Genomic DNA, 26,820 nt, shown 5'->3' on the forward strand with positions numbered 1-26,820 from the left:
ATGTGACTTGGAGCAAAGGTTGTGTGTGTGTGTGTGTGTGTGTGTACGGCAATAAACTGTACATGCATAGATCTGCTGATTTTACAGCTGTTGTCAGATAGAGATAAATTGGAGATAAACGACTCTGTGTGTGTGTGTGTGTGTGTGTGTGTGTAGACCTGTCAGGTCCTGATAGAGTGCTTATACATGCAGAACAGCTGCAGAGCTCAGGGATGCTAAAGTGGAATATAATGAAGAGCAAGATTCTAGCACTCAAAAGAGAATTCATCTCTATCTGACAACTTACTTCTGACACACACACACACACACACACACACACACACACACACACACACACACACTTCATCTCTATCTGACAACCGCTGCACTCCCTAAACCGCACTAAAAGCAGTATTCCTCTCTCTCGCTTTCTCAAAACATCACCTATCACACAAAAAACATCCTCAAATATTTCTTGCCTCTTCGACTACACCCTTGACAACACCTCAGATTCGCAGTTTGTGTAGACGGCTACATCGAGCTTAAACATCCAAGCGCGACACAAAAACCGTTGAAGCCGTGTGAGCCAAGTCAGCGAGATATTCGAACATCATCAGACAGAAATGCTTATACAGCACTCCGAACCTCTCCGTTCAAACTGGACTGATGGACTGGACAGAAACCTGAGCTGTTCGACTATCAGGTGCTGGAAGTTGCTGAGTACAGATGTGTCGCTGTGGAGTTACAGCTGATGGCTCCGTTCGGCAGCAGGGGGAATTAACGTGAAGTTGTGCAGGGTTTGCTCCATTTTACAGGAAGTGCTGGAACTAGTTGTGCTTAAAACCTCTCAGAAAGATGGACAGAATAAAAGTATGAAAGAAAGGAAAGCAAGAACAAAAGAAACAACAAACAAGCAAATGGGCGAGAGAATGAATAAGTGAACGGACGAAAGAAAGCAGAGGCAAGTCCCTCTAACGGAGAATGGGTTAATGCTCACTAAAACATGAATGAAGTTCTACATGAAGAGAGACAGGGAGATTAAATAAAGACACTGGGAAAAAAACAATGATAAGAGCTAAAATATATAAGTGGATAAAACAACAAGATGCCCATTAATAATGATGTGAGGAAACACAGCAGTGCAAACAAACAACCACAAAAAAAGAGGTAACAAAAGACATGAGAGTGAAAAACATGAAACTAAAAGTGGGGCTAAGATAACTCTGTAGAAAGAGCAAAAGAAAGCGAGAGAGAGAGACAGAGAGAGAGAGACAGAGACACACAGAGAGTGAGTGAGAGAGAGAGAGAGAGAGAGACAGAGACACACAGAGAGAGAGAGAGAGAGAGAGAGAGAGAGAGAGAGAGAGAGATTACTTCAGAGCCACCAAAAACCAAACTTCTCTGAGCACTGAGAAGAAACTGAGCTGTTTTAGGGGAACACAAAGGAAGTGTGCATCTGCACCGACACTCATTCATTGTTAATTACACAGGAAACACAAATCACCTCTTACATAGTTCAATCTAACCCTAATCCATTCTATTCTAATGTTTATTTATTAATGTCTGTTCTGTAATGCGTTTGTTCATTAATCATCTATTCATGTTCCATTCGGTGTTTGTTTGGCAAATTCATCATTTTACGCTTCAATAACACTCAGACCAGTGAAGCCCACTTTGAACTTGATCGTAAGAGACAGAGACACACAGACCGAGAGAAAACGGAGAGACTAACCTGAGACAAAATCAGACAGAGAAGGAGAGAGGGAGAGACAGACAAACAGATGGGCAAATGCACAAACAGAGAGAGACAATGAGAAACACAGGAACAGAGACATAGAGAGATGCAGAAAGACAGAGATAAAGAGATAGATAGACAACAGATTGCAAGAAAGAGAAAGAGAGAGAAAGAGACAGTCAAACAGACACACTTAAGAGTGTAAGACTGTGTGGGTGGTGGAGGGGAGAAAGAGAGAGAGAGGGCGGGGTGGGGAAGACCCTTTAAAGTGTTAGTGGTTAAAGGGGAGAACTTCCTGAGAGAGCAGCCACTGCTTTTTGTCCTCTTCCATTCATCTTCCAGGGAAGGAAAGAGACTAAGAGGCAGTAATGACTGTGTGTGTGTGTGTGTGTGTGTGTGTGTGTGTGTGTGTGTGTGTGTGTGTGTGTGTGTGTGTGTGTGAGAGAGAGAGAGACTGAGAAGGAGGGACAGAAAAAGCAAGAAAAAAAGAGACTTGAGTGTGATGGGAGAAAATAGAAAAAGGGGCAGGCAGGCAGTAAGGTGGAGGATTAAGGGAATTAAAACTTAAAAACTGGGAATGGAGTGCTTTAGTTTTCCTTTTCCTGGGTCACCCCCCTTTCTTTCTCTCTTTCTCTCTCTCTCTCTCTCCCTCTACACTGGCATCCTGCAGCTGTGCCAGCCACCACTGCGCCCAGCATTTCAATGAGTCCTGCATCAGCGGAACCCCATCAATGCCGTCCCCCACCACGTCTATGGTCTGGACGACCCACGCACGCATGCCACGCTCAGCCTCCGCCTCCGTCCCACTCTCCCTGCTCTGTCCCTCCTTTCTTCCCCTCTTTTGTTGGCCTCCTTTTTTCATTCTCCCCTGCAGCTGGATGGGAGGACGAAGCTTTTTGGCAGTCACCCCTTTTTTTCCTCTCCCTTTTTCTGCCACTGGGGTGGGCGCTGCCACCGCTACAGGAAAGGGGGAAAAAATGGGGGGAAGGAGGATGAAGAGAGGACTCGGGCCCCTGTTTCTCACGCTCGTAAGAAAGCCCTCGCTTCTTCTCGTCAGCCAGAGGCACCTGCTGATTACCATAGAGACGCTGTGTGAAGGCCCGGCCCTCCTCCGTCGTCGTCTCCCCCTCCGGTTTAAATTCTGTTTCAACCCCCCCCTTCCTCTTTCGGTAAACAAGCGCTTGGCGGATTAGTTAAATGGGCTGCTGCACAGGAAACAAATAAACAAACAGGGGGAGAAAACGGAATTCCGCAGTCTCAAAGGCCTTCATTACAAATGTGTGGGACAATTCTAGAGGACGGACCACTGACAGGGTTTTTTTCCTTTTTCTAGATGGCGCATAACCTAGACAAGATATTCAAGGATTAACTTTTGGTGTTTCAGGTCCTTAATTTGTTTTAAAGAATGTGTAATTCATTAATGGGGTTTCACTTCCACATTTCTATATTCTGTTATGCTCCTGTGCTTATTCATGTTTTCTGTATATCTTTGTTTAGATACAGAAAACTATTAGTGTAAATATAATATTTCAAAAGTTTGTGGACACCTGCACATAAGATTGTCCTTTTTTTTTTAATCCCATTCCACGTTTGCTGTTATAACCTGCACTCTTCTGAGAAGATTTTTCACTAGATGTTGGATTGTGCTTGTGGAGATTTGAACACATTCAGCTACAAGTGCATTAATAAAGTCAGGTACAGGGTGGGGAGACCTGGGGTGCAGTCAGGGTTACAATTCAGCCCAAAGGTTTTCAGCAGGGTTGTGATCAGAGCTGTGTTGCAGACCACTCAAGATCTTCTACTCCAAACCATGTAAAGCACATCTACCACAAGATCTCGCTTTAAGCAGAGGAGCATTGTCATGCTGAATTCAATGCTACCGCATCCAGAGATGTCCTACATGAATGTGGGCCACCAACTTTGTAGTACCAGTTTGGGGAAGAATCACATGTGGCTGGAAAAGTCAGGTGTCCCCATACTTTGTCTAGATAGTGTTTGATGTTTCCATTTATACAGAAAGAATGTAAATAAAAAATCCCCCTAATGAACAAACCACTATTTCAAACAAAAAGCACGATGATGTAAGAAAAACAAAAGTTGATAATGCAGCAGGTAACTGCAGAAGCTGATCTCCAGCCTGGCTGAGACACCAGACTCCATATTCACTGTTAATACCTGAGCTGCGCAGAAGAAAGCAGCAGAATATCTGCATTGCTCTGGCCAGCTGCTGAAGAATGCAGAGCTGATGATGGATGTTTGGGATAGATGAGTGAAACGCCAACCAGAAGCAGCCTACGCAAAGCACTTTGGGAAGACAGTGGGGTCTCTGGACTCAACAGAGGGAGAACAGAGGGGGGGAAGAGAGAGAGAGAGAAAAGAGAGGGGGGCTGGGACAGCAGAAGGAATGTCTGTATTAAGTAAGGGACAGAAGGGACTTGCAGAAACTGCCAGAGTGGAGGGAGAGAGAACAATTTTAGCACTTTCGCGCCAAAACACAGAAATCCGAACCCACAGTTCTCTACATCCTGGTTGAGAGCGTTTGTCTTTTTCCCATGAAACTAAGAAGTAGACATGGAGATTTTCTTTAGCTGGATCTCGAATGATGGCACTGGTGGCTTGTCATGATTATACCTTTATGATATACTCTATGTAGGGATCAAACAAAGTGGACAGAAAGCCATTTGGGATTTAACTCCACCTATACGACCCAGCTCTGTGAGAAATGGTGACAGAAAAGTAGGATGGTGGTGGATTTATCGTATCGCATTGTACAAAAGAAAGTAGAAATATAATATAGCAGAAGGGGAAAGTGGGCTGAAAGCGAGAGACAAAGAAGGTGTGCGGAATCTGTGAGAACTTTACGTTGACCAGGAGGAGGAACAAACGGGGAGGAATGAACTTTAGCCTGGGAGAGAGAGACAGAAAAAGAGAGGGTAAAAGAGGAATACGAGTGCAGCAGATGAATAATAGGGGTTCATACAGGCGCTGAACAGAAGTCGGAGAAATCAGTAGAGAAGCGAAAGCATGTCGAGGAGGGGAGGAATAATGATGGGGGAAACATTAACGACAAAAAGGAAACACAGAGAAAAATGACTTATCCTTGCAGCGCAGTTGCAGAGCAGGAGGCTTTGGCACAGAAAAGTAAGCACACAGCAGGCTGACTGCGACAGAGGTGGGTCTTGCTGGTGCACACACACACACACACACACACACACACACACACACACACACACACACACACACACACACACACACACACACACACACACACACACACACACACACTCCCCCTCCCAACAGCTACACCCTGGCAATTTACATCTCTCCAGCACATTTAGCAAGAGCCAGTCTGCTCTCACTCAAGGCCCTGCTGGCCTCCAGACAGCAGACAGAGTGCTCTCATCACGGGAAGCCTGACACCATCCTTAGAGGAAATGTTCCGATTTTGCTCCTATCAATAAAGAAAGAAAAAAAAATACTTCGGGTGCTGGGAAGAACCACCTCTGTCAGCACTTTTGGACTCCAACTACTTTTATCTGATCCACATCATCATGTCACCAGTTGACAGTTAAAATATGTTGCAGATAGAACAAAGTGCAATTTTGCATGTGCGTGTGTGTGTGTGTTATGTGAGGGGTTAACCAGTGATGGACACTTTCCGTGTAGTCTAGAGAGCATCCTTAATAGACAGGATGTGGTGTTAATGATGAATGGGCACAAAAAAAAAAAAAAAAAAAAAAAAAAAAAGAAAAAAAAAGAAAAAGAAAAAGAAGGGGGGGGGGGTATTTGTTGTTAGTTAGATTGCCTGGCTGTGAAGGTGGCGGCTGTTCAGAAGAGTGTCGCTTTGGCATGGTGCTAATCATGGTTCTAAAAGCACAGAAAACCTGAATGAACAAGAGCAAGGAAACAGGAGAGAGTTTTATCTAATAAGAATTAAACAATAATGCGAGAGTTTAGCTTTGTTCACGGGGGGGAATGGGGTCCACATGCGCACACAATCCTGCCTAATTTATACCACTGGGGCTTCCACAATATAATGCACAGGTGTGCTCTAATCATATGACCACCATGGAGCTAGAAAGCTCTTGAGCACAAGTCTGGACATGCAGTTGACCAACATAACACACATCAAACACAATTACAGGAGCACAAAGACGGCACTCTTTCTCTGGCTAACTTGTCAGCGGAGCCATTTTCATACGCTCTACCCCGTTAATCATATCCTCAAAGTAAAGAGGCAGTGGGTCATGACTGGGTTTAGTGGTGCTTTTTTGTTCTCTCTTACAAACTAACTTCAAGCCCCTTAACTTAAATAAACACAAGCATTTAGAAATGTGACGAGATGTAAAACTTCACACTAAGCGCCACATAACACTCTTGCTTGTGAAAACTGGATTTGTTTTGTGTCTGAATAAAAATATATTCCCCCCCGCCCCCCGAACAAACACTCCATTCAGGCCTGTTGCATTGTAAGAGCAATATCTGGCCAGAACATGGAGGGGGTCTGGAAGAACCTCTTTTATCAATTAAAACAATCACAGTTCCAGTCAAGAACTTCAGGAAACTTCCCAACACTCATCGCCTCATGAACGAGCAGAGTGAATGTCAGCACTGGACCCAGCGTGTGAAGAGCTTGAAAGAAGAACGGAATAGAACTTTACGTCTCTTAGATTTAGAGCTTCCTGTGGGACTTTGTACAATTTCCTCCCGGCGCATGGGTTTGTTATTCATTATGTTTATCTTAACTGCAAAACACCAACAGGTCTCCTTTTCGATGTGTAAGAAAATGTTTGTTCTTCTGGTTTTATTGGTACATTGACATTATTTAAACAGGCTTTTATCTAAAGCAGACAGATGAAGACTAATCACAGGAGGGTTAAAAGTCTGGGAAGGATTTTTGGTAATCCTGAGATTTGCATCTTACGCCAACAAACAATGGATAAAAACACCTGATTGAAGTAGTATGAGCAAAGTGAGGTCCATACATGGGAAACACAGAATAAAAAGTGATCTAAAGGTGCAAATGTGTGTGTCCATGGTGCTCTCTGCTAAACTGTTGTCCCACCCGGGGTGTATTATTACCTCACAGCTTGTGTTCCGGAAATATAGATTCTGCTTAATATAACCACGTCAAAAAAAAAGGAAGAAAGACAGATGGAAAATAAATAAATAAATAATACTTCGGAAAAGACAACATATGTTAGTGAAAACGAATGAATGAATTGATGACGCTGCAGGACAAACATCAGCTGTGGCCGAGCAACATCACATGGCTAGTCCATTTCTACAAAAGCATGAATAGTCTTTATGACACAGACATTCTTCTCTCCAAGTCACAGCTGTTCCCCTTTCATCTACACACATCTGCCTGGAGGTAATACCACATTGACGGTCAAACATTTAAACCCAGACACCAATAACCTTTCTGCAACACATTCCAAAAGTTCCTCGTGTTCATTACGCTGAACACATTTTTTTCTGAAAATGATTCAAGATATTACAGTTTACCAAAAAAAAAAGAAAAAAACAGAAAAGGCTGAGACACAGAGCAAATGAGTGTCAGAAATGTCATAAGCTTTTCAAAAAAAGTGTTTTGTTGTTTATGAGTAGCGACCAAAGTGACCATGGAGGAACAATGTCAAGCTAAAATGGCCTCCTGCGCAGTGGGGAGGTTGAAGCAAAGAGAACTTGACAGTGATGTGACACTGAGTCAGACTTGCGGCGAGGCCTTTTGCTCTAGCTGATAGAAACGCTTGCCCTCCGATCAAATCACACAGACACTCGATGTCATCTCACTGCGCACAGCTGCTGGCTTCATGAAAGTACAACACTCAATGAGGACTGGCTGGAATAAAGAGGTGCGGCGACAGAGAGTGTATCGTGTATCGAGTCAATGTGGACATTCCGATCTCTCTCATGGATGATATACACGTTTTTCCCCCACACTTTCTGGATATTTTAAGTTTTTAGCACCATTCTGAGTTAACTCTACACACTTCTAGTGTCGAAGATATTTTTCCAACATACTGATAAGATTAAACTTCCCTTTTACCATGCAGAACTGTTTGAAAGTCTCGCACGTCTGGAGGACTAAAAATGGCATCTACTATTTGACACATCAGAGCCCAACACCCATGCCCGTCTTTAGGTCAAACCAAACTGTAAAGTTTAACAAATTTATGCATGTTAATCCGACGAGCTTCGTTCTGCTGTCGGCAGGACTGTTGTTGTGATCTGTGGAACTTCGTCTCTTCAAAAATCGGAGTTGAAGCTCCTTGAAATGGAACACGATAGTTCGTCTGATCGAAGACATGACACTAGTGTGTTTTTTTGGTCGCAGACAGCAGCACATGGTACTACCTTGCTTCCACTATTTAGATTTACATTCACGACATTTGGCAGATGTCCTTATCCAGAGCAACTTACAATTATACATCTAAGCACTTAAATGTTGAGGGGCTTGCTCAAGGGCCCAGTAGTGGCAACAGGCATGGTGCTGGGATGTAAACTAACAATCTTCCAATCAGAATTCTAATGTTTTACCCACTGAGCTACCACTTTCCTGTGTGTTCAGTCAATAGTTTAAACATGATCCCATATCTTGTATGTCGTCCAGCTAATCAAAGTGAGTAAGAATGTTAACAGATCTACTGACTAGCAGCAACCAAACCAGCATTTTTCTCCCTAATGGCTTGCTACTTCCTGCTCTGCTTTAATCTGATGTCACTCCAGATCCCCCACGGCCCCACGACAAAAGTCAACTTGAATGGTAGCAATTTCTTCATGGTTGAAGAGCGTCTCGCAGTCATATGGGAGCTTTGGCGGAGCTGAGAATAATGAGAACATGGTGTATGTGCAGCTTTATAAATAAGTCGCTATAAATATATATATATATCAAGCATTGTAGATGGTACAATCCCAAGCAATTGATGCATACATTCGACAATTCCAAACCAAATAAAATCAAAATGGCCGCCGTAATTGGCTAAATGGTAAGAATATAACAGAATGTTCGTTTAGGCGTACTGATTCGAATTAAAATGTATAATATAAGATCCTCAGCGCGGTATGGTTAGAAGGTTCGCTGGTCATTTACGGAAAGCTACAGAATGCATGACGCTTGCAAAACGAGCATCACTTCCTTTGAAAACCAACAGCATCCTGAATGCTAAGACCCATTTTCACTTAACCAATGGACCCAAGGAGTTTATGTGCACAAGTCTGTTTAATTTAAAAGTTGCATTTTCTTTATTGCACAGGCTGCATATGTGCTGTATATACAAGGGAGTGTGTGTGCAAGAGAGATAGGAAAGCCTAAAGAGCCGCTCTATTCTCTGACTGCACTCTCACACATCAGCTGTGCTCACTTCCTCTCTCCGTTTCAGCAGAATTAAGATGCTACTCCTCTGACTCATGTTATCAAAGTCAATCGATTAGCGGATGAGGTAAACAGAAACTGCTTGTTGCACTAAAACCAAAAGGAAATGCGCCGTGGTTGAGCACTTAGTGAGACTGATTTACTGAAGCAAACCAGCAACGCAACCAGCCATTGTGCCACAATACAGTTGTTACAATTTGTACATGCAACCCTTTTTTTTCTCTCTAAACAATTAAGTAGCTTTGCATCCTGTTCAGACTTGTGTTAGGATAAACGGAGACTGATGTCGATACCAAGTGGATAGTTAAGATGGATATTTAAGATATTTTTGTTTATCTCAAATGCTTTATTCTCCTTAGCGAAGCTCCTAACTGACAAGACTTAGAAACCAAAAATGTGTGCTTTCTCTTCTCATACTTCTATGAAATAAAAGTAAAGCCTTTGTCTCATCTTTCCTGGAGTTTAACTCCACTGAAAACATACGATGTTAACACAAACATGTTATGCCATTAAAATGTTTGTGTACACCAGGACGCAGTCGCAGTCACTCGAACCAAGCCAGAGTTTCTGGAAATGGAAAACTGAGAAAGATCAACGGAGCATTCCTTATTTCACTGTAGTTATAATAAACATAAAACGGAACGGGGTGAATGTGTTCAGGGAGGAATAAAGGCTGCTGTATTGGTACATTTTACTCATCTGTATACATTTCATTACAGGTTAGATCCACAAATATACCAATGACATCATGGAGGATGCATTAGAATTGGTTTACCCCTAATTACAAACCACCAACACTGGGAGTTTATTAGAAGAAAGATAAATGTGCCTATTATAATTAACAGCTACGGCTGGTATAAAACCTCAAACGGCAGGTAACTGTGCTTTTCTCCACATAAACCCATTATTGTGTTAAGTCATCATATGTGTGAGAGGCAAATATGAACTGTAGAGGGAACGAAAAGCCTGGCTGGCTGATCGTTTCTAGCAAGACACAAATACATGTTACACACCTCGTTTGTGGAGCCATCCCTCCTTCACGATCACCACGTCCGTCATACTGGACAGAGGAAGACAGTCAGCGTCTCAGATGGAGAGCAGCAGCTCCACAGCCCACAAACTCCTTCACTTGGGCAAGGAGCCTCTTCTCAAAGCTTACCTGTTCGAGCACAGAGCAAAATACACATTAGTCTGCTGCATCAACAGCAAGTGAAAACATCGCAGAACACGTTCACAGCGCAAAATACATTTTTCTCCTGTATGGAAAAACCCACGTGTTCATTTAAAGAACATCTGAGAATTCTCTTCTAGACAACTTACCAAATTACACATCATACTATTGTGGTGTGCTACATTGGCAAGACAACGTAGATCCAGTCACCATTTTCAAGATCTTACTGAAAATCCTCTGTCTGAGAAATCCCTCCCAGCAAGTGTTAACAAAGATGTAGGAGAGCATTAATAAAATTGCAATCACGGCTACACACAGATTTGAGGTCTTCTGTGTTATTACCTAAAACATCTACACAATAAGGAATAATGTATGGGGCATCTGACCAGCCATATGTAGTTTTACCCCAAACTACACAAACTGTTACCACAAAGTAGAAGGCACACAATTGTATTTCTGGATGCAGAAGCATTCCATTTTCCCCATACTTGAACTAGGAGACCCAAACCGGTCCCAGCATGACAATGCCTTCGTGCACAAAGCCAGCTCCATGAAGATATGATTTACATAGATTGGAGTGAAGATCTTCAGTGGCCTGCTACAGAGCTCTGACTACAACAATATAGAAAACCTTTGGGATGAACTGAAACACTGACTGCACCACAGGCCTCGCAGAAGTATTACTAGAACAGTAAATAGAGACTAAATGTGGAATGGGGTGTTTAAAAAAAAAAAGCACACACAAATCTGATGGTCAGGTGTCAACTAAACATTGTCCATATAGTGTATTTTTCATTTGTGTTACTACAGAATTATGCAATTGTGTTTGAGAAATAGAATTTTGAAAAAAGGTATTATATCACCATAACTGGACCACTAAAACCTGGAAAATACTGTGCATTGCAAAAGTATTCATACCCCTTGAATATTTTCACATTTTGTCACGTTATAATCAAAAACTTACATGCATTTTATTGGGATTTTACTAACACAAAAGTATTGCATAATTGTGAAGTGAAAGGAAAATGATACATGGAGTTAAAGATTCTTTTATAAATAAAAATGGTGTGCATATGTATTCAGTCAATACTTGGGTGAACCACCTTTCGCTGCAGTTACAGCTGCAAGTCTATTGGGTTTGTCTCTACCAGTGTTGCACATCTAGAGACTGTCATTTTTGCCTATTCTTCTTTGCAAAACTGTTAAATCAGATTGGATGGAGAACGTCTGTGAACAGCAATTTTCAAGTTTTGCCACAAAGATTCTCAATACGATTTAGGTCTGGACTTTGACTGGGCCATTCAAACACATGAATGTGCTTCGATCTCAACCATTCCATTGTAGCTCTGGCTGTATGTTCAGGGTCGTTGTCCTGTGGAAGGTGAACCTCTGCCCCTGTCTCAAATCTTTCACGGTCTCTAATAGGTTTTCTTCCAGGATTGACCTGTATTTAGTTCCATCCATCTTCCCATCAGCTTCCCTGTCCCTGCTGAAGAAAAGCATCCCCACAGCGTAATGTTTCACAGTGGGGATGGTGTGTTCAGGCTGATGTGGAGTGTTAGGTTTCCGCAACACACAGCGTTTTGCATGTAGGACAAGTTCCATTTTGGTCTCATCTGACCACAGCTCCTTCTTTCACATGTTTGTGTGTCCCTTACATTGCTTGTGGCAAACTAGACTTCTTAATTTTGTTTTTTTTTTGTCATCAATGGCTTTCTTCTTGCCACTCTTCCATAATAACCAGATTGGTAGAGTGCACCACTAATAGTTGTCCTGTGGACAGACTCTCCTATCTGAGCTGTGGATCTCTGCAGCTCCTCCAGAGTTACCATGAGGGTTCCGGCTGCTTCTTGGATCAATGCTCTCCTTGCCCGGCCTGTCAGTTTAGGTGGACGGTCATGTCTTGGTAGCAGTTGCGCTATACTCTTTCCATTTTTGGATGATGGATGGAACAGTGCTCCGTGAGATGTGTTTTTATAACCTGACCCTGCTTTAAACCTCTCCACAACTTTATCCCTGACCTGTCTGGTGTGTTCTTTAGTCTTCATGATGCAGTTTGCTCACTAATGTTCTCTAACAAACCTCTGAGGCCTTCACAGAACAGCTGTAATTATACTGGGATTAAATTACACACAGGTAGACTCTAATCACTAATTAGGTGACATCCGAAGGCAGTTGATTGCACTGGATTTTATATCAGGGGTATCAGAGTAAAGGGGACTGAATACGCCACACTTTTCAGATTTTAGTAAAAAAATCTTTTACCACCATAAATCATTTTCCTTCTTACACAATTATGCAATAATTTGAGTTGGTCTTTCGCATAAAATCTCAATGAAATACATGTAAGGTTGTGGTTATAACGTGACAAAATGTGGAAATGGTTAAGGGGTATGAATACTTTTTCCCAGGTTTTATCTGTCCAATATCAGTAAAACGCTGCCCATGATCGCCTTAGGTTCTTGTCCGTGGCTGCCATAAGTGGTACCTGATGAGCCTGTACCCTGTCCACCTCAAAGATTGAGGTGTTGGGCATTCTGAAATTCTTTGATGTTACTACATACTTCCTGTCTGATTAAAACAGTCTGCTTAATTTCCTCTGATCTCTCTTATCAAGAGGTTTCAGCATGCACTTACTCAACTCGCATGCTGTTTTTGCTTTTAGCATCATTCTCTGCAAACTTTAGAGACTACGTGTGAAAATCCCAGAAGAACAGCAGATTATGAAATACTCGAATAGTCAAAGTCACAGAGATCACATTTTTTAAGAATACGTGGCTGCACGCAATCTATTTTTTTAGAACGTAAATATACATCAATGATAAATCCATATTTATTTGTATCATCATACATTTAAAAATGCAGCTAATTACTATTAATTTTGCATGCAATTCAATGTAGCTTGATATGTTATTTGGAATTCTAAACATTAAGTGTGAAGCATGTTGTCATATACTTGTGGCATACACACTGTAATGACAAAAGCTTGTGGACACCTGACCATATGGTTAGTATGTGATTTTTTGAACATCTCATTCCCCATTAGTAAAGTCAGGGGCTGGAGTGCAGTCAGCATTCTAATTTATCCCAAATCTGTTTATTAGGGTTGAGGTCAGAGCTCTATAGCAGGCCACTCAAGATCTTCCACTCCAACCCATGTAAACCAGATTTTCATTGAGGTCGCTTTGTGCACAGGGGTATTATCATGCTGAAAAGGGTTTGGGTCTCCTAGATCAAGTGAAGGGATAAATCAAATCAATGCTACCACATCCAAATACATCACAAATACAATTGGGTGCCTCCAACCTTTTAGTAACCTGAAATAAATATAATAAAACGATGCACCTGGTTGTAGCATGAACTCAGTGGAGAATTAGAGAACTGCGATTCCTGCACCTGTTTCCCGGTGGGAAAAATGTTTTCATTTGCTCCATAATTTGATCATTTGTTCAGATCTAGGCATAACCAACTACAAAAACCTGCACAATTACCATCCAATTATCTTCAATTAATGAAGTAGGACTAAAGTGTGCAAAAGTTAAACAAACAAAAACAAAAAACCCTCCCTAGTCCAAGTCATACAGACAGTGTGGTTCTGGGCTGCTTGTGTAGTTGCCTGTTGGACTAGGAAGGTCCATTGCAAATAAAGACATTGCCATCAAACACAATGCTTTCCTCTACAGGAGGACAAGCATTCACTCAGATTAATCAGCATTAATCCATTTAGCTTGATTTTACTCTGTGGGGTTTAAATGTTATCCTGTAAAGTTCCAGGCAACCAATGCAGCAGACTGGACCAGCACAAGGTTGGGAGTTTCACCTGCCTGATTGGCTGGAAAAACAGTCATTTTTTTAATATGTTCCCCCTCTATTTTTAGCTTAGAAACAGATTTCAGAACACACATTGAGTTGAACACTGAGGCAGATAGATTACAACAACTGAAGACTATACCGAGCTCCACATTTCAGTGTTACATCCGATTCCTGAGATTCATGTGGTGTGTTCTTTTCTATTACACTTTTCTGATTAGCTGATTTATTAAATAAATGTATATAGAGAGTACATAATAGTAGGAATTTATTGTAATAGTGTTGGGGCGACGGGTGTGATTACTTTAGCTTTAGGATATTTCTGAGCTATGATTAAAAACACTTAAAAGGAAAATGGTTATCTCCAAGCTTCAAGTTTTTTTAATAGCTGATCGTTCTGTATTTATGGCTAACTAGAGTCATCCTCCAAAATACAATTTTCCTTTCCTTATTTGATGAAGGAAGAGGGACTTCAGCATCTGACAAACAGAAACGTATTGAGCGCATGCTCCTCTTACAAGTCATGCTGACCTTCTACTTGTGAGAGCCAAAAACCCAAATTCCACATTCTTTTGATTCACTGTGATTCGCTTTATTTGCTCTCTTTTTATCTTCTGGTTCTTTGTAATTCCATCAATTATTTATAATAATATAAAAGTACGACATGTAATTTAGGGACCCTTCAGTGCTTGCTCCCTTTTAATCATTTATAGTTGCATTAAATGTTTTTGAACCCCTGCAAGACAAGTTACTTCCTGTTATCACAATAGATCACGGTCATATTAGTGACGCAGGAAACGTTCTCCGTCCTTCAAAACCGTTCCTGTGATTTGTAACATCTTATAATGAGTGTCACCTTTGAGTCCGTGTGGTAGAGAGTTTGGAAGCAGAAAAAGTGCGGTAGATACGCCTCACACATTTAGGGCACGCCCGTGCTTTAAGCCTAAAATGTGCACGGTAAGACCTAGTTCCTGAAGATCTGACGTGCAAAATACTCTAAAGAAGGTCGACGCGTTTTTATTTAATCATTGTCAAATGAGGATTTTAGTCCAGTCTTATCAGCAAAGGTTTTCATTCCAACCCAGCAGAAGCCCTTGCTGATAGTTCCACTGAACTTGAAATTCAGATTAATCAAACGTGTGGAATCGGCGGTGACTGGGGGGAATAATAAACAAAATTGGACACACTCTTTAGAGCCGAGTCATGACTGACTGACGGACTGTTTGCTACCAAGCTAAGGTTGGAGCTTCTGAGAAATGAGTTTCATTTTAAATTCTCAGGCACAAAGGGCAGGTATTTTTTTTTTACTTTACGGAAAAAACGTCAGGAAATGAGCAGATTAAACACGTGCACTCCTGAGACATTCCTGTGCCACATTCGCTGCAGTGACCTGTTTGAGGAAAAGCTAAAAACACTGGAATTAACTTGTGTTCTCAAAGGTCAAATCATAATATCATTAGCACATTTCATGTCAAATAAACACACTAAATTTTTATTAGTATTTATATTTAGATCTGGGATCTTAGCCACTATTTGGTTTTCTGCCACACCTGACAGCCTGATAAGCTCAGAAATGGAAGCCGGATTTAAAGAGCAGACACAGATCTACTGTGTTTGTTTAGGTTAGTTTAGATGATTATGCTGATGTTTACTCTATTGAGTCAGAGTTCGAAAATAACCCTACAGGCTACACTACTGATCAGAAGCCTCTGGCTGGTGTTAGCAATCGGTTGATGTAACGTTTACCTGTTAGCTTGCTAAGTTCTGTGCTAGTGAAGGGCTGGCTCAAACCAACATCACAAACATGTATGTATGGTGTATTTTAGAACAGTTTCAATGACACACACACACTTTAATAACTATATTATTATAATAAAATAATATACTCTATCCCTGGATAACTAAATTTCCCATCAGCTTTAATAGAACGATGGCAGAATTAATGGCACCGTGATGAGGCTGTGCAGTGTCATGACCCCACTATGAGTGAACTCGGAGGGCTTTAGCTTGTAATTTTCCTTTAATCAGCGGTGTTCACATCATCATATTCCCGACTTCATTTTAAGATGCGTGGACACTTCGTTTGCACTTACTGCACAGATTCTTCACACTGATAACAGAGCCGTCCTCAACATGCACCCAGTTTCGGGTTTTTAAATCTGGTTTCATTGTTCTGTCTAAATGCTTGAACTGTTTTCTTACCATTTTTATTTAAGACCCTTCTGAGTCTGTGTTCCCCGATACACTTCCTATACACTGTGCAAATAAACTCAATTCATTCCACCCTCAACTACACATTTTATACTACTACACTACTGCATTTTTTGTTATTCTTGAAGATTTAGCAGATCACGGGTGCTAAATATAGACAAAAAAAAAAAAACACACAAAAAAACAGTTGTTATAAATTACTTTTAGTTTACAGTAATTGTGTAGCTACTGCAGTTACGGACAAAAGTTTCTCTCTAATAAAAATATCCTCATCCTAGTAGGTTTGTGATTTAAATGATCAAATCTGAAACATTCTTTTTATAGTCACATTTTTTAAATAAATGTAACATTTCAGATTTAATATTAATTCATCAAATGTTTGGTTTTCTCGCCAGTGAGATTTAATGGAGCTTCTTATTTAAAATCCACCATCTTCACACATCTTCATCCAAATCCTGATTGATTTCCTTCTCATGAGTAAATGTTCTTTGCTTGCAGGTGAGATTCAGCCACAGACGAGGGGTGACTCCTGTTTTTGTTGCAATTTAACACAGTCGGCAACTTTTCACTTTGCATTCTCTCTCACTTCAATGAAAATATTGCCCCACTCGGCTTTGTTTGGGTGTGCCTTCCACCACCGCGCGATTTCCTCAAAAGCACCGCACGCATGCACACACATTACCATACCGTAAGCAATATGAAACTACTTAAGAGAAGTGGTAATGAAGTAGTTAACTAAAAAAAAAAAAAAAAAAAAGGTTTTAATGATTATTGAGGGGAAATGGTCATAGGTACGGCACAGACAGCCCTGAACCGGGTCAGCTCGAACAGACGGTTACTGAATTAGCGCATACCAGTTGAGGTGAACCGAGACAGTGTGCATCTATAAACATCATCCATCCCCAAATACGCCCATACATTCCTCTGTGCATGTTATTATATATAAAAAATAAAAGCGGAAAGATATCTGCATAAAGCAGCACTATAGGTCTAGGAGCTGGAAATCGTGTATTCACCATCCATGCACATTAATATCAGATACTGAACAAGCTAAAATTTCATTAAAAAAAAGTACCTTTTTTTTTCTAAACAGTAGCACTTGGGATACACCCACAGCATCTCAACTACCAGGCTAAAGATATCAAACCACAGAAGCACTCAGAGTGAGGAGGTTTATACAGAAAACACAGTGTTTAGCTGAGAGAAATGGACAGAAATGGAAAAAGGAAAGAGAGAGAAAAAAAAAAAAAGAAAATAACAGCAGTGTATGATGGGCCTGAAACCCAAACACAGTGCTACCATTAAACACAGCAGTCTCTGCGTTACCAACAGCTAAATGCCTGCATTGCTGGCAGCCAGCCAGCAGCAACTGAATGAACTCAATACCCTGACTCGGGGTCACATGGTCTACGGCAGCTTCCAGGCCTCCACCCACTCACACTCACAGACACAGACACACACACACACACACACTCTCTCTCTCTCTCTCTCTCTCTCTCTCTCTCTCTCTCGCCATTCATCATTCCAGTCCGGCCTGCACAAATCGGCCTCATTCAAAGTAAATCAGTGCCTCATGGCTCAGACTTAACCACGTCCTGGTGGAACAGTTTTTCTACACTACCACTACAACGTGGAAGAACGTTTTAGGGCAAAAATGAGTCATCAAGAATGACAAGAAGTGCTGAAGATGCCTCATATCAGGGGAAACACTGGAGTAATAATAGCACTACTGCTACAGCGTATTAATGGAAAAATCCACTCAGAACTAATTTTGTATATAATCGTGTACGAGTATTTGTTCTTTACAAGCATCCACAATTTCTTAAGAAATAAAGCCCTGATTTTTTTTAGATCTTATATTTTTAATTAAAACCGCTTCTCCTCAGCATAGTTCATGTTGAGTAAGTTTGCGAAAGGCATTCAAATACTAAATGCTGGGTCCAGTGGGCTTTAGCTCTCTCTTCATCTCTACATAAAGAGGGCAATGCAGCAGCACTTTCGTCTTTTAGTGTACTCTACTCAAACCTTCTATTTTAAGGCTAACAGTACCAGGATTGCAATCTTGTCACTGCTGCAACTCATAAAGAGGCAACGCAGTCTCTTTTTTTGAGTCCAATGTTTGTTGTTTCCTCTACTTCTACAGCAGAAATCTCATTAATACGAAACATCAGTGGGAAATGATGGGAGAGAAGCTAAGCTCTTGACATTACCATTTGAGTTTGCTTCAGGTTACTGTTGTAACTGTGCTAGGATTGTCTCTCTTTGGCTTCTTACAGGTATAATAATCCGCTACCAGCAAAGCCATTACATTGTGCTCCAGAGAGGAGGTTTTCCTCTAAGGTATGGCTTATACACTTTATCAAATGAGTCAAGTAGACCACATTACAGAAACCATAAAGAGTTTGAAGTCAAACTGGATTAGAAACACACTAGTCACTGGTTCCGTCACATGTAATGATGCATCATGCTCTGCCATTACAACACAACTATCCGATTATGGGGTTGGATCAGCTCAGTCTGTAGTGAAATAACAAAAAAAAAAACAAGAAAGGTAAAATTCAACAGAAGCACAGAATCCCTGGATTGGAAAGTTGAATGTATAAACAGAGGCAGCAAGAATGCTGAGGGAATTTCTGAAATAAAATACAGTCTGGAGAACAAGCACACACCAAACACCATCCCTAAGTTCAATGACGTATGATAGGATTAGAAGAAGGCATTGCTTTAATATTTCACGATCAGCAAATGAGTCGTGACCCCAAAGGGCTACGAGGTTCTGAAGCTGTAAATGCAAAAAGCCTGTACATGCTTCAGCTTGCAAAGAATGTCTGGTTTTGGCAATAAAACAATTTATTCCATTTTCCATAAACTCTGAGCAGCTCACACATGCAAGTAGGAGGTCAAGCTATTACATACTCCACTCCATTACTGGTCATGTTTACAACAAAAAAAGCAAGTGGAGCACATAATTAGCTGAGGCTACATTGAGGTGGTTTACCAAAAAAAAAAACCAAAAAAAAAAAAACAGAGGAAATGGGCTGGACTTTAAATATGACTCCGATCTGAGAACATTTCAATCGTGATACCATCAGGTCTTATAAGGATCCGGGTGATTTTAGAGAACTGGAAGATTATGTTTTGTTACAATCTATAAAGTGATCACAAAAAAAGACAGGTCACACAACCATGTGTTCTCCAGGTCAGATTACATGATGAAGATCAGAACAATCCATAACCATTCAGAGCTGGTCTGCATGTTTGGATTGCTGTTTGGATATTGGTGGCTTTTTAAATGAGCATCAATGCTCTGTATCCTTGAGATTTATGCTACATTTTTGAATCTCTTTAATGTTGGTGCTTCATGTCTTCGGCCTCAGTAGCATTAAATCAGCACCACATAAACCCTGAAGATGTCCAACAGCAAATCCTGGCTAAAAAGCAGTCTGTGTAAACGCGGGAGTTCCTAAGATGTTCCTCCAAAAGCCTAAAAAAAAGATCTTAAGTGATAATGGGCCAGTCATATGACAAGGCGAGCAGCAGCAGGTTTGTTTGTTGTTTATGTTCCTTCGCCTTGTTGATGTTTAGGCCTGACTCCTGAGGTATGCCTCCCCTACCCAGCACCGATACACACAATAACCTCGACTGTGTGCGAGAGATTTCAGGCCACATTCCTCAGATTCTGCATGTCACTGACGGCACATTTGCGTCAACGGGACCCAGAGGAACTCGGAGCCCTTTCACATATTAATGAACATAAGGAATGAAATGGGGAGTGCAGGAGGGGGAAAAATGCCTCAGCATCTTCAAGGCATCAACGACTTTCTCTATTAAAGATGGGGAAAACAGCCCTTATTAAGGTCTCCTGAGTTTAAAGACACGGGGGGGGGAGTAATCAGAGCTATATAATAATTAATAATAATAAAATAATAAAGCTACAATAGGTTAAGTAAGAAGCAATAAAAAGGCAATGGCATTATTGTTCTTCCTGCAACTATCTGAACAGACCTCTTTCCAAATACATCAAATCATCCCTACATAGGTGCACTAGGTGTGTCTGGATAATACCATCTACTGCACTACAAGTAAACAAGAAGCTGTTTGAGACACAGCAGTGTCGATATCGATATACAGTAGAAACACAAGGATGGACAATAAATCAACTTAAATAGCCACTACTACTCACGGGTGTTACCCTGCCAAAGGGGAAAAACACAGCAGATAGACAAAGGAAAAATCCACCTACATTTCTGTTTCAGAAAGCATTCAGATAAAGAAAATGGATGAAGATGAGGGATGTGAGGGAGCAAAACCGAGCAGGCCTTCAGAGTCCACGCGGCGGCGGAGAGACACAATGTAGAGAAATGACAGATCAATACAGCACTCGGGCTCTTCACACACACCAACACACACTCTTCTTGTTTACACACACACGGTTGTTGTTGTTTTAAACACCGAAATGTTGTACACGCCACGTCTGAATATTTACCAGCGCAATACAGACGAGCAGAAGAATAAAAGGCCTGAGAGAGCAGGACTGCATCCTATAGCGCGCACACTGAGCTTCCCTTTCACATTAACAGTCCGCCGTCCGCGTCGCCCGCCGCCGAAACCGAGCTACAAAATGGCACCTTACCTCGATGACAGATCAAAAATGTCTCCGAAGCATTGCCCTGGGTGGCGTCAGGCGATTTTCGCTGGCTGCTAAAATCCCACGGTAAAAAAAATAAATAAAATAAAAGGCCAGGTAAAGTGTTTTCATTTACCCCGCTCCCCTTTTGCCTTTACTCCACTACGCCTCCCAAACGGCTCTGGTGCTGCAGGGCTGCTACAACTAGTAGGACACCGCGGTCCTAGCGCCGACCCGCTCAACACCACCCTGCACATAATGACCACGTGCACACCATCAGTCGAATCAGGTATACAAAGAACACCCTCAACCCACTTCTTTAGCATTTTTTAAAACTATTTTTAAAAACTAATTAATGTAGATAAATATATAGTTAAAATATAATATAGGAAAAACCTATCATCCATCTATCCATCAATCTGTAGTTGGTTAACAGCTATATTCTGACTAGCATCACAGTATATCATTTTTAGCAAGCGTTCCTGTGCTTGAGTAAAAAGTACAAATCCCCTGCTTAAATATTACTTAAATAAAAGTCAAACTACTCCTCATGCTTGCATAAAAGTACAAAAAGTACTTGCTATTTATTGTAATTCAGGATCAAAGCTTGTTTTTTATTTTATTTTATTAAAGTGATCGTCAATATTTGAACAGTTTAAATTTTTTATTAAAAAAAATGACTGCTTGGTTAAATAATATAAATTTTTTTATAATATAAATATTTTATAATATTTTATGAAAAAATAAAATTGAAAAAATCTGATTAATGCAACATGTTTTTTATTATATTGATTAATTTAAATAATGAATTAAACTGCCACAAATTTAATTGATTAAATGAAATTTAATAAATAGAAACAAAATGTTATTAAATAGGTAACATGTGTTACCCCATTTGGGTAATATATATGTGTATGTAAGTGTGTGTGTGTGTGTGTGTGTGTGTGTTTTAGAATCAGAATCAGAAATAGCTTTATAACCAAGTATGTTTACACAAGGAATTTGACTTGACGACAGGAACTTCCAGTGCAGAAGAAAGTACAGACATAATATAACAAATTGTAAGTAAAACAGACAATTAAATAATGCACTATAGACAGAAGTAGAAATATTGTTTAAATAAATGTACCGATGTTATTTACAAGTGTGCAGTTTACAAATGTACCATTTGGGTTCTATGTATAAATGTGTCCGTTATGATGTACAATGTGTAGTTATGAATATTCTAATTGTTCAGGCTGAGTATAGCCTGCAGAAAAAACTGTTTTTGTGCCGGGCTGTTCTGGTGGACGAGGCTCTGTGGCGCCGACCAGAAGGCAACAGTTCGAAGAGAGAGTGGGCTGGGTGTGTGGGTCTAAAGTGATTTTCTTATAGATTTTCTCCAGTCTGGATGAGTAAAGATCTTGGAGATTGGGCAGTAGGGCATTAATAGTCCTGACCATCCAGTGTAGCCTCTTGATGTCTGATTTGGTAGCTAAACCAAACCAGACAGTTATAGATGTACACAGGATAGACTCAATGATAGCCGAGTACAACTGTTTCAGCAGCTCATGTGGCAGGTTGAATTTCCTCAGTTGGTGAAGGAAGTACAACCTCTGCTGGGCCTTTTTCAAGTTTTAAGTTTCAAGTTAATTTCTATAGCGCTTTTCACAATATACATTGTCTGAAAACAGCTTCACAGAATTTAAGAATTAAAGTGAATGATGTGTATTTAACCCTAATGAGCAGCCTGGGACGACTGTGTCAAGGGAAAACTCATATGTTATGAGGAATAAACCTTGAGAGGTACCAGACTTAAAAGGGAAACCCATCCTCATTTGGGTGATATCAAGAGTGTGACTTTAAAACTTAAAACAATACAAAACACAGGAGAGTGAGAACTATCATGAGTACCAGAGTGTGTGAGATTTTGAATAATGTCCTTTCTACAGTCTTATACAATCAATTGACATTATGGAAGCAGGAGCTACTAAGCAAATAATAAAATAGTTTGACATCATTTGAGATCATCATATATCCGACACCAAGTCCTCCATGCCAAAGCCTTTAAAAATACGAAGAGTTCCAATGTCCAAACTCTACATGAAGTGCACACCCAAATTATTCCTGTGCCTATAAGAAAGAGCTCCTAATATCAACTTGTTATGTGTATAAACGTGACACGCCACAGAATCAACCTCTTCCTCGTCACCACAGTTTACAAAACCAAAGAGCTGTCAAAAGAAGGTCAGGGACAAGATTGTAGACCTGCACAAGGCTGGAATGGAAATAATAAAAAAATAGAAGAAATACAAGATAAGTCAAAATCTTACCTCATGGGGTAGGGGTAAGGATGATTCTGAGAAAGGTGAGGGATCAGTCCAGAATTATACGGAAGGATCTTGTTAATGATCTCAAGGGAGCTGGGACCACAGTCACCAAGAAAACTATTGGTAACACAGCAAAGACCCTCTGCTCAAGAATGTACATGAACAGACTCGTCTGAAGTTCACTGATGAACACCTGCATGATTCAGAGAAGGCCTGGGAGATTGTGATGTGGTCAGATGTGACCAAAATTTAGCTCTCTGGCATCAACTTGACTCGCCGTGTTTGGAGGCAGAGAAATGCTGAATATGACCTCAAGAACATCATCCCCACTGTCAAACATGGAGGAGAAACATTCTGCTTTGGGACCGTCTCTGCTAAGGGTACAGAAAGAATTCACCACATGAACGAGGTCTACAATCTCGTCCCAGACGCCCTTAGACAGCTATTTGGTCTTTTCCATGGTGGTGGAGAGGTTTGAATGGAAGAGGTTGATTCTGTGACTGGTGACTTTTACATACATAATGAGTTGATATTAGGAGCTCTTTCCTAAAGAGACTCATTTTGGTCTGTGGGAGTCAGAATTCTTGCTGTTTTGGTACAGGATCAAAAACTTATTTCACTCGATCAAATAAAAAATAATTTATAGCCTTTGTTTAATTTTTTTATAGATTTTTTTAGATTTTGTCTCTCCGTTAAAATAAACCTACCATAAAAATTCTAGACTGTAAATTTTTTTGTAAGGGGGTAAAAACTCACAAAATCTGCAGGAGATCAAATAATTATTTCCCCCACTTTATGTATGTATGTATGACTTATCTTTACAACATGTACAAGGCAGAGGTGGAGCTCAAACAGTGGAGTACCAATACAAAACAAAACAAAACAAAACAAAACAGTAACTTTGACTTGTATACTTTAACTAAACTAGACGGTTTCTCATCAACGCCTTGGGTGGTTCCATGAAATTCCGGAGTAAGAACAGGAGCTTTGAGGATGGATTGGACTGTAGTTAATGTCAACAGTCTGCTACACTGACTCAGGAATACAGTTCCCTTCTGATCATCATCACTGTACCCCGCAACATTTCTGCTACAAATGGACATTCGGTGCAACTCAGATGAGGATGGGTTTCCTCTTGAGTCTGGTTCCTCTCAAGGTTTCTTCCTTATGCCATCTTGGGGAGTTTTTCCTTGCCACAGTTGCTCATCAGGGACAAACTTACTTACAAAGAACATATTTACTTTTAATCACCACATTATCTGTGTAAAGCTGCTTTGAGACAATATTCATTGTTAAAAGCACTATACAGATAAAAATGAATTGAATTGAATTGAACTAAGGGAAATTTAACCATATACTGCATATTTAGCATGCACAGTGTTATCGCTGAATCTGAGTCTGTCAAATTCTTCAGGCCTCAGGGCCCACATCGCTCCATTTTTCCATTTAATGTATGCAAATAAAACATTGCATACATCATTAAAAATATACTCTATATGTATAAAAGTGACCATAAGATTTGTATGTGCTTTTTGAACATCTCATGTCACATATTTAGTCTTAGAGCAAAGTTCTGTTTGTCTACATGGGTTCTACATACAGATCCACCACTACCTGCACTAGAATAAATATGTAATTGATTATATTTTAATTAATTAATAAATTAATTAATTTATGCTCATTTAGAAAGACTACACTACTCAGGCTACAAACAAGGGTTTATTCCTAATACCTGAATTTACTCATTTCTGAGAAAAATAATAATACATTTAAATTCAGTGCCTTAAACAAACCAGTAATTTTTTTTTATGATGGCTGCATTTCCTTGGTAAGAGCATCATTTATGAGTTACCCCATCCACCACTAGTACTGTATGTTGTGGCTCATAAGTGTTGGGCAGATGCTACAGTGATTTCAGAAGATATTCAGGCTTTTTATTTTATTATGTTGCAGCCTTATGCTACCGTTATGGGAATTGGTTTTTAGGGTTTTTGGAGTTCTGATTGGAAGCTTCTGATATCACATTCTAGCACCACCATGATATCACAGTTGAGCCATTGAGCAAGGCCCTTAACCCTCATCTGCTGTTGTATAAAGAAAATAATTGTAAGTTGCACTGGATAAGGGTGGCTATCATAAATACTTTTTTTTTGTTTGTTTGTTTCACATGAATGTAAAATTCATACCCCTAAAATGACAAAGCAAAACCTAGATTTGTGATAACCTTGCATACTTATTACAAAGAAAACAATTGAATATAACATTGACATAAATATTAAGATCTTGATGTCTATTTCTTTCCATCATCTTTGAGATGCTTTTACACGAGTCCATCTGTGGCAAATTCAACTGATTGGACATAATTTGGAAAGGCACACACCTGTCTATATAAGGTGTAACAGGTATCAGAGGTAAAAAAAAAAAAAAAAAGCCATGATGTAGTGCTCAGAAAATTATTGTGTCAAGGCCCATTTCTGAGTAAGGCTACCTAAAATTTACGATTCTTATGAAAGATGTTTGGAACAACCAGGTCTATTCCTAAAGCTACAGTAGATGCTAAAACTGAGCGAATTGTAGAGAAAGGTCTTGATAATAGAGTTGACCAAGAACCTGATGAGCTTTGTGTAAACCCTTGATTATGTGTGGTGATGGGAAAAAACTTACAGAAGGTCGATTATTACTGTAATAATCTAGTAATCAGGGCAGGCACAGACCTGCTGTGCATCCTGTATATTTGTGAATGAATATAACACAGTGATTCAGAAGTTACAGATACAAATTGCCTGGTGTAATCCAGAGCTTCAGTCTTGCTCATGTGAGGTTTCCTGTCTGGTTTCCTCACACCACCCAAAAGCATTCCAGCAGGTGAAATAAATTGTATTGTAAAAGGAATGTGTGCATGCATGTACAAATGATGCCCTATGAATTAACTGGTGTCACATCCATGGTTTATTCCTGCCTTGTGCTCAGTGTTCCTGGGATAGGCTCTGAATCCATATGCAAAAAGAACATGTATATGTATTTAAAGTGTTTTCTGTCATTGTATTCTTCATTATAGAAACGTAAACTTCCAACATTGCAGATAGTACTGTATAAAAAAACAAATCAACACAGTAAGAAACTCCACTGCACTTCAACCCTTCATCAAATTAAACAGATTGCTAGGGCAAGTGCCTGTCACTTTAGTCCTAGTGTTGTAATTTTACAAGTCTAAATCATGCAAACACCTATTTGATGTACAGTCTGAAACAATTACAGTATCTCACATAAGTGAGCAACCATTTTAGTATTTCTTCTCGAGGGACAATACAATAGAAATTAAACTTGGATATATTTTTGAGTAGTCAATATGCAGCTTGCATAGCAGTACAGATTTACTGTCCTCTAAAAATAACTCAACCATAATACAACCATAATTGTATAAATACTGGTAAAAGTAAAAAAAAAAAAAAGTGACTACACCTGAAGTGAACATGTCAAAACTGTGTCCAAAGTTTGAATATTTTGTGTGAGCACCATTGTTATGTAACACTGCCTTAAATGGGCACGGAATTCACCAGAGCTGCACATGTTGTTGTTGGGATCCTCTTCCACTCCTCT

General features: G+C 40.2%; 1 protein-coding gene across 2 annotated transcripts in view; it reads right to left on the reverse strand.

The window, feature by feature from the left end:
- akt1 (v-akt murine thymoma viral oncogene homolog 1) overlaps positions 1-21,120 on the reverse strand; it is a 48,025-nt gene extending 26,905 nt beyond the window's left edge. Inside the window, exons 1-2 of one of the 2 annotated variants that reach the window (XM_046855709.1) lie at positions 20,918-21,120; positions 10,106-10,251 (exon numbers count right to left, since the gene is read on the reverse strand). In XM_046855709.1, the coding sequence (XP_046711665.1) occupies positions 10,106-10,151 (46 nt within the window). In that variant the 5' untranslated portion in view covers positions 10,152-10,251; positions 20,918-21,120. Of the gene's footprint in view, positions 1-10,105; positions 10,252-20,770; positions 20,890-20,917 lie in introns of those variants that run through there. The other variant, XM_046855710.1, reaches the window with a different exon arrangement.
- Positions 21,121-26,820: the final 5,700 nt, after the last annotated feature.

Source organism: Silurus meridionalis, chromosome 8 (genome assembly GCF_014805685.1).
Source record: "Silurus meridionalis isolate SWU-2019-XX chromosome 8, ASM1480568v1, whole genome shotgun sequence".
NCBI lineage: Eukaryota > Metazoa > Chordata > Actinopteri > Siluriformes > Siluridae > Silurus > Silurus meridionalis.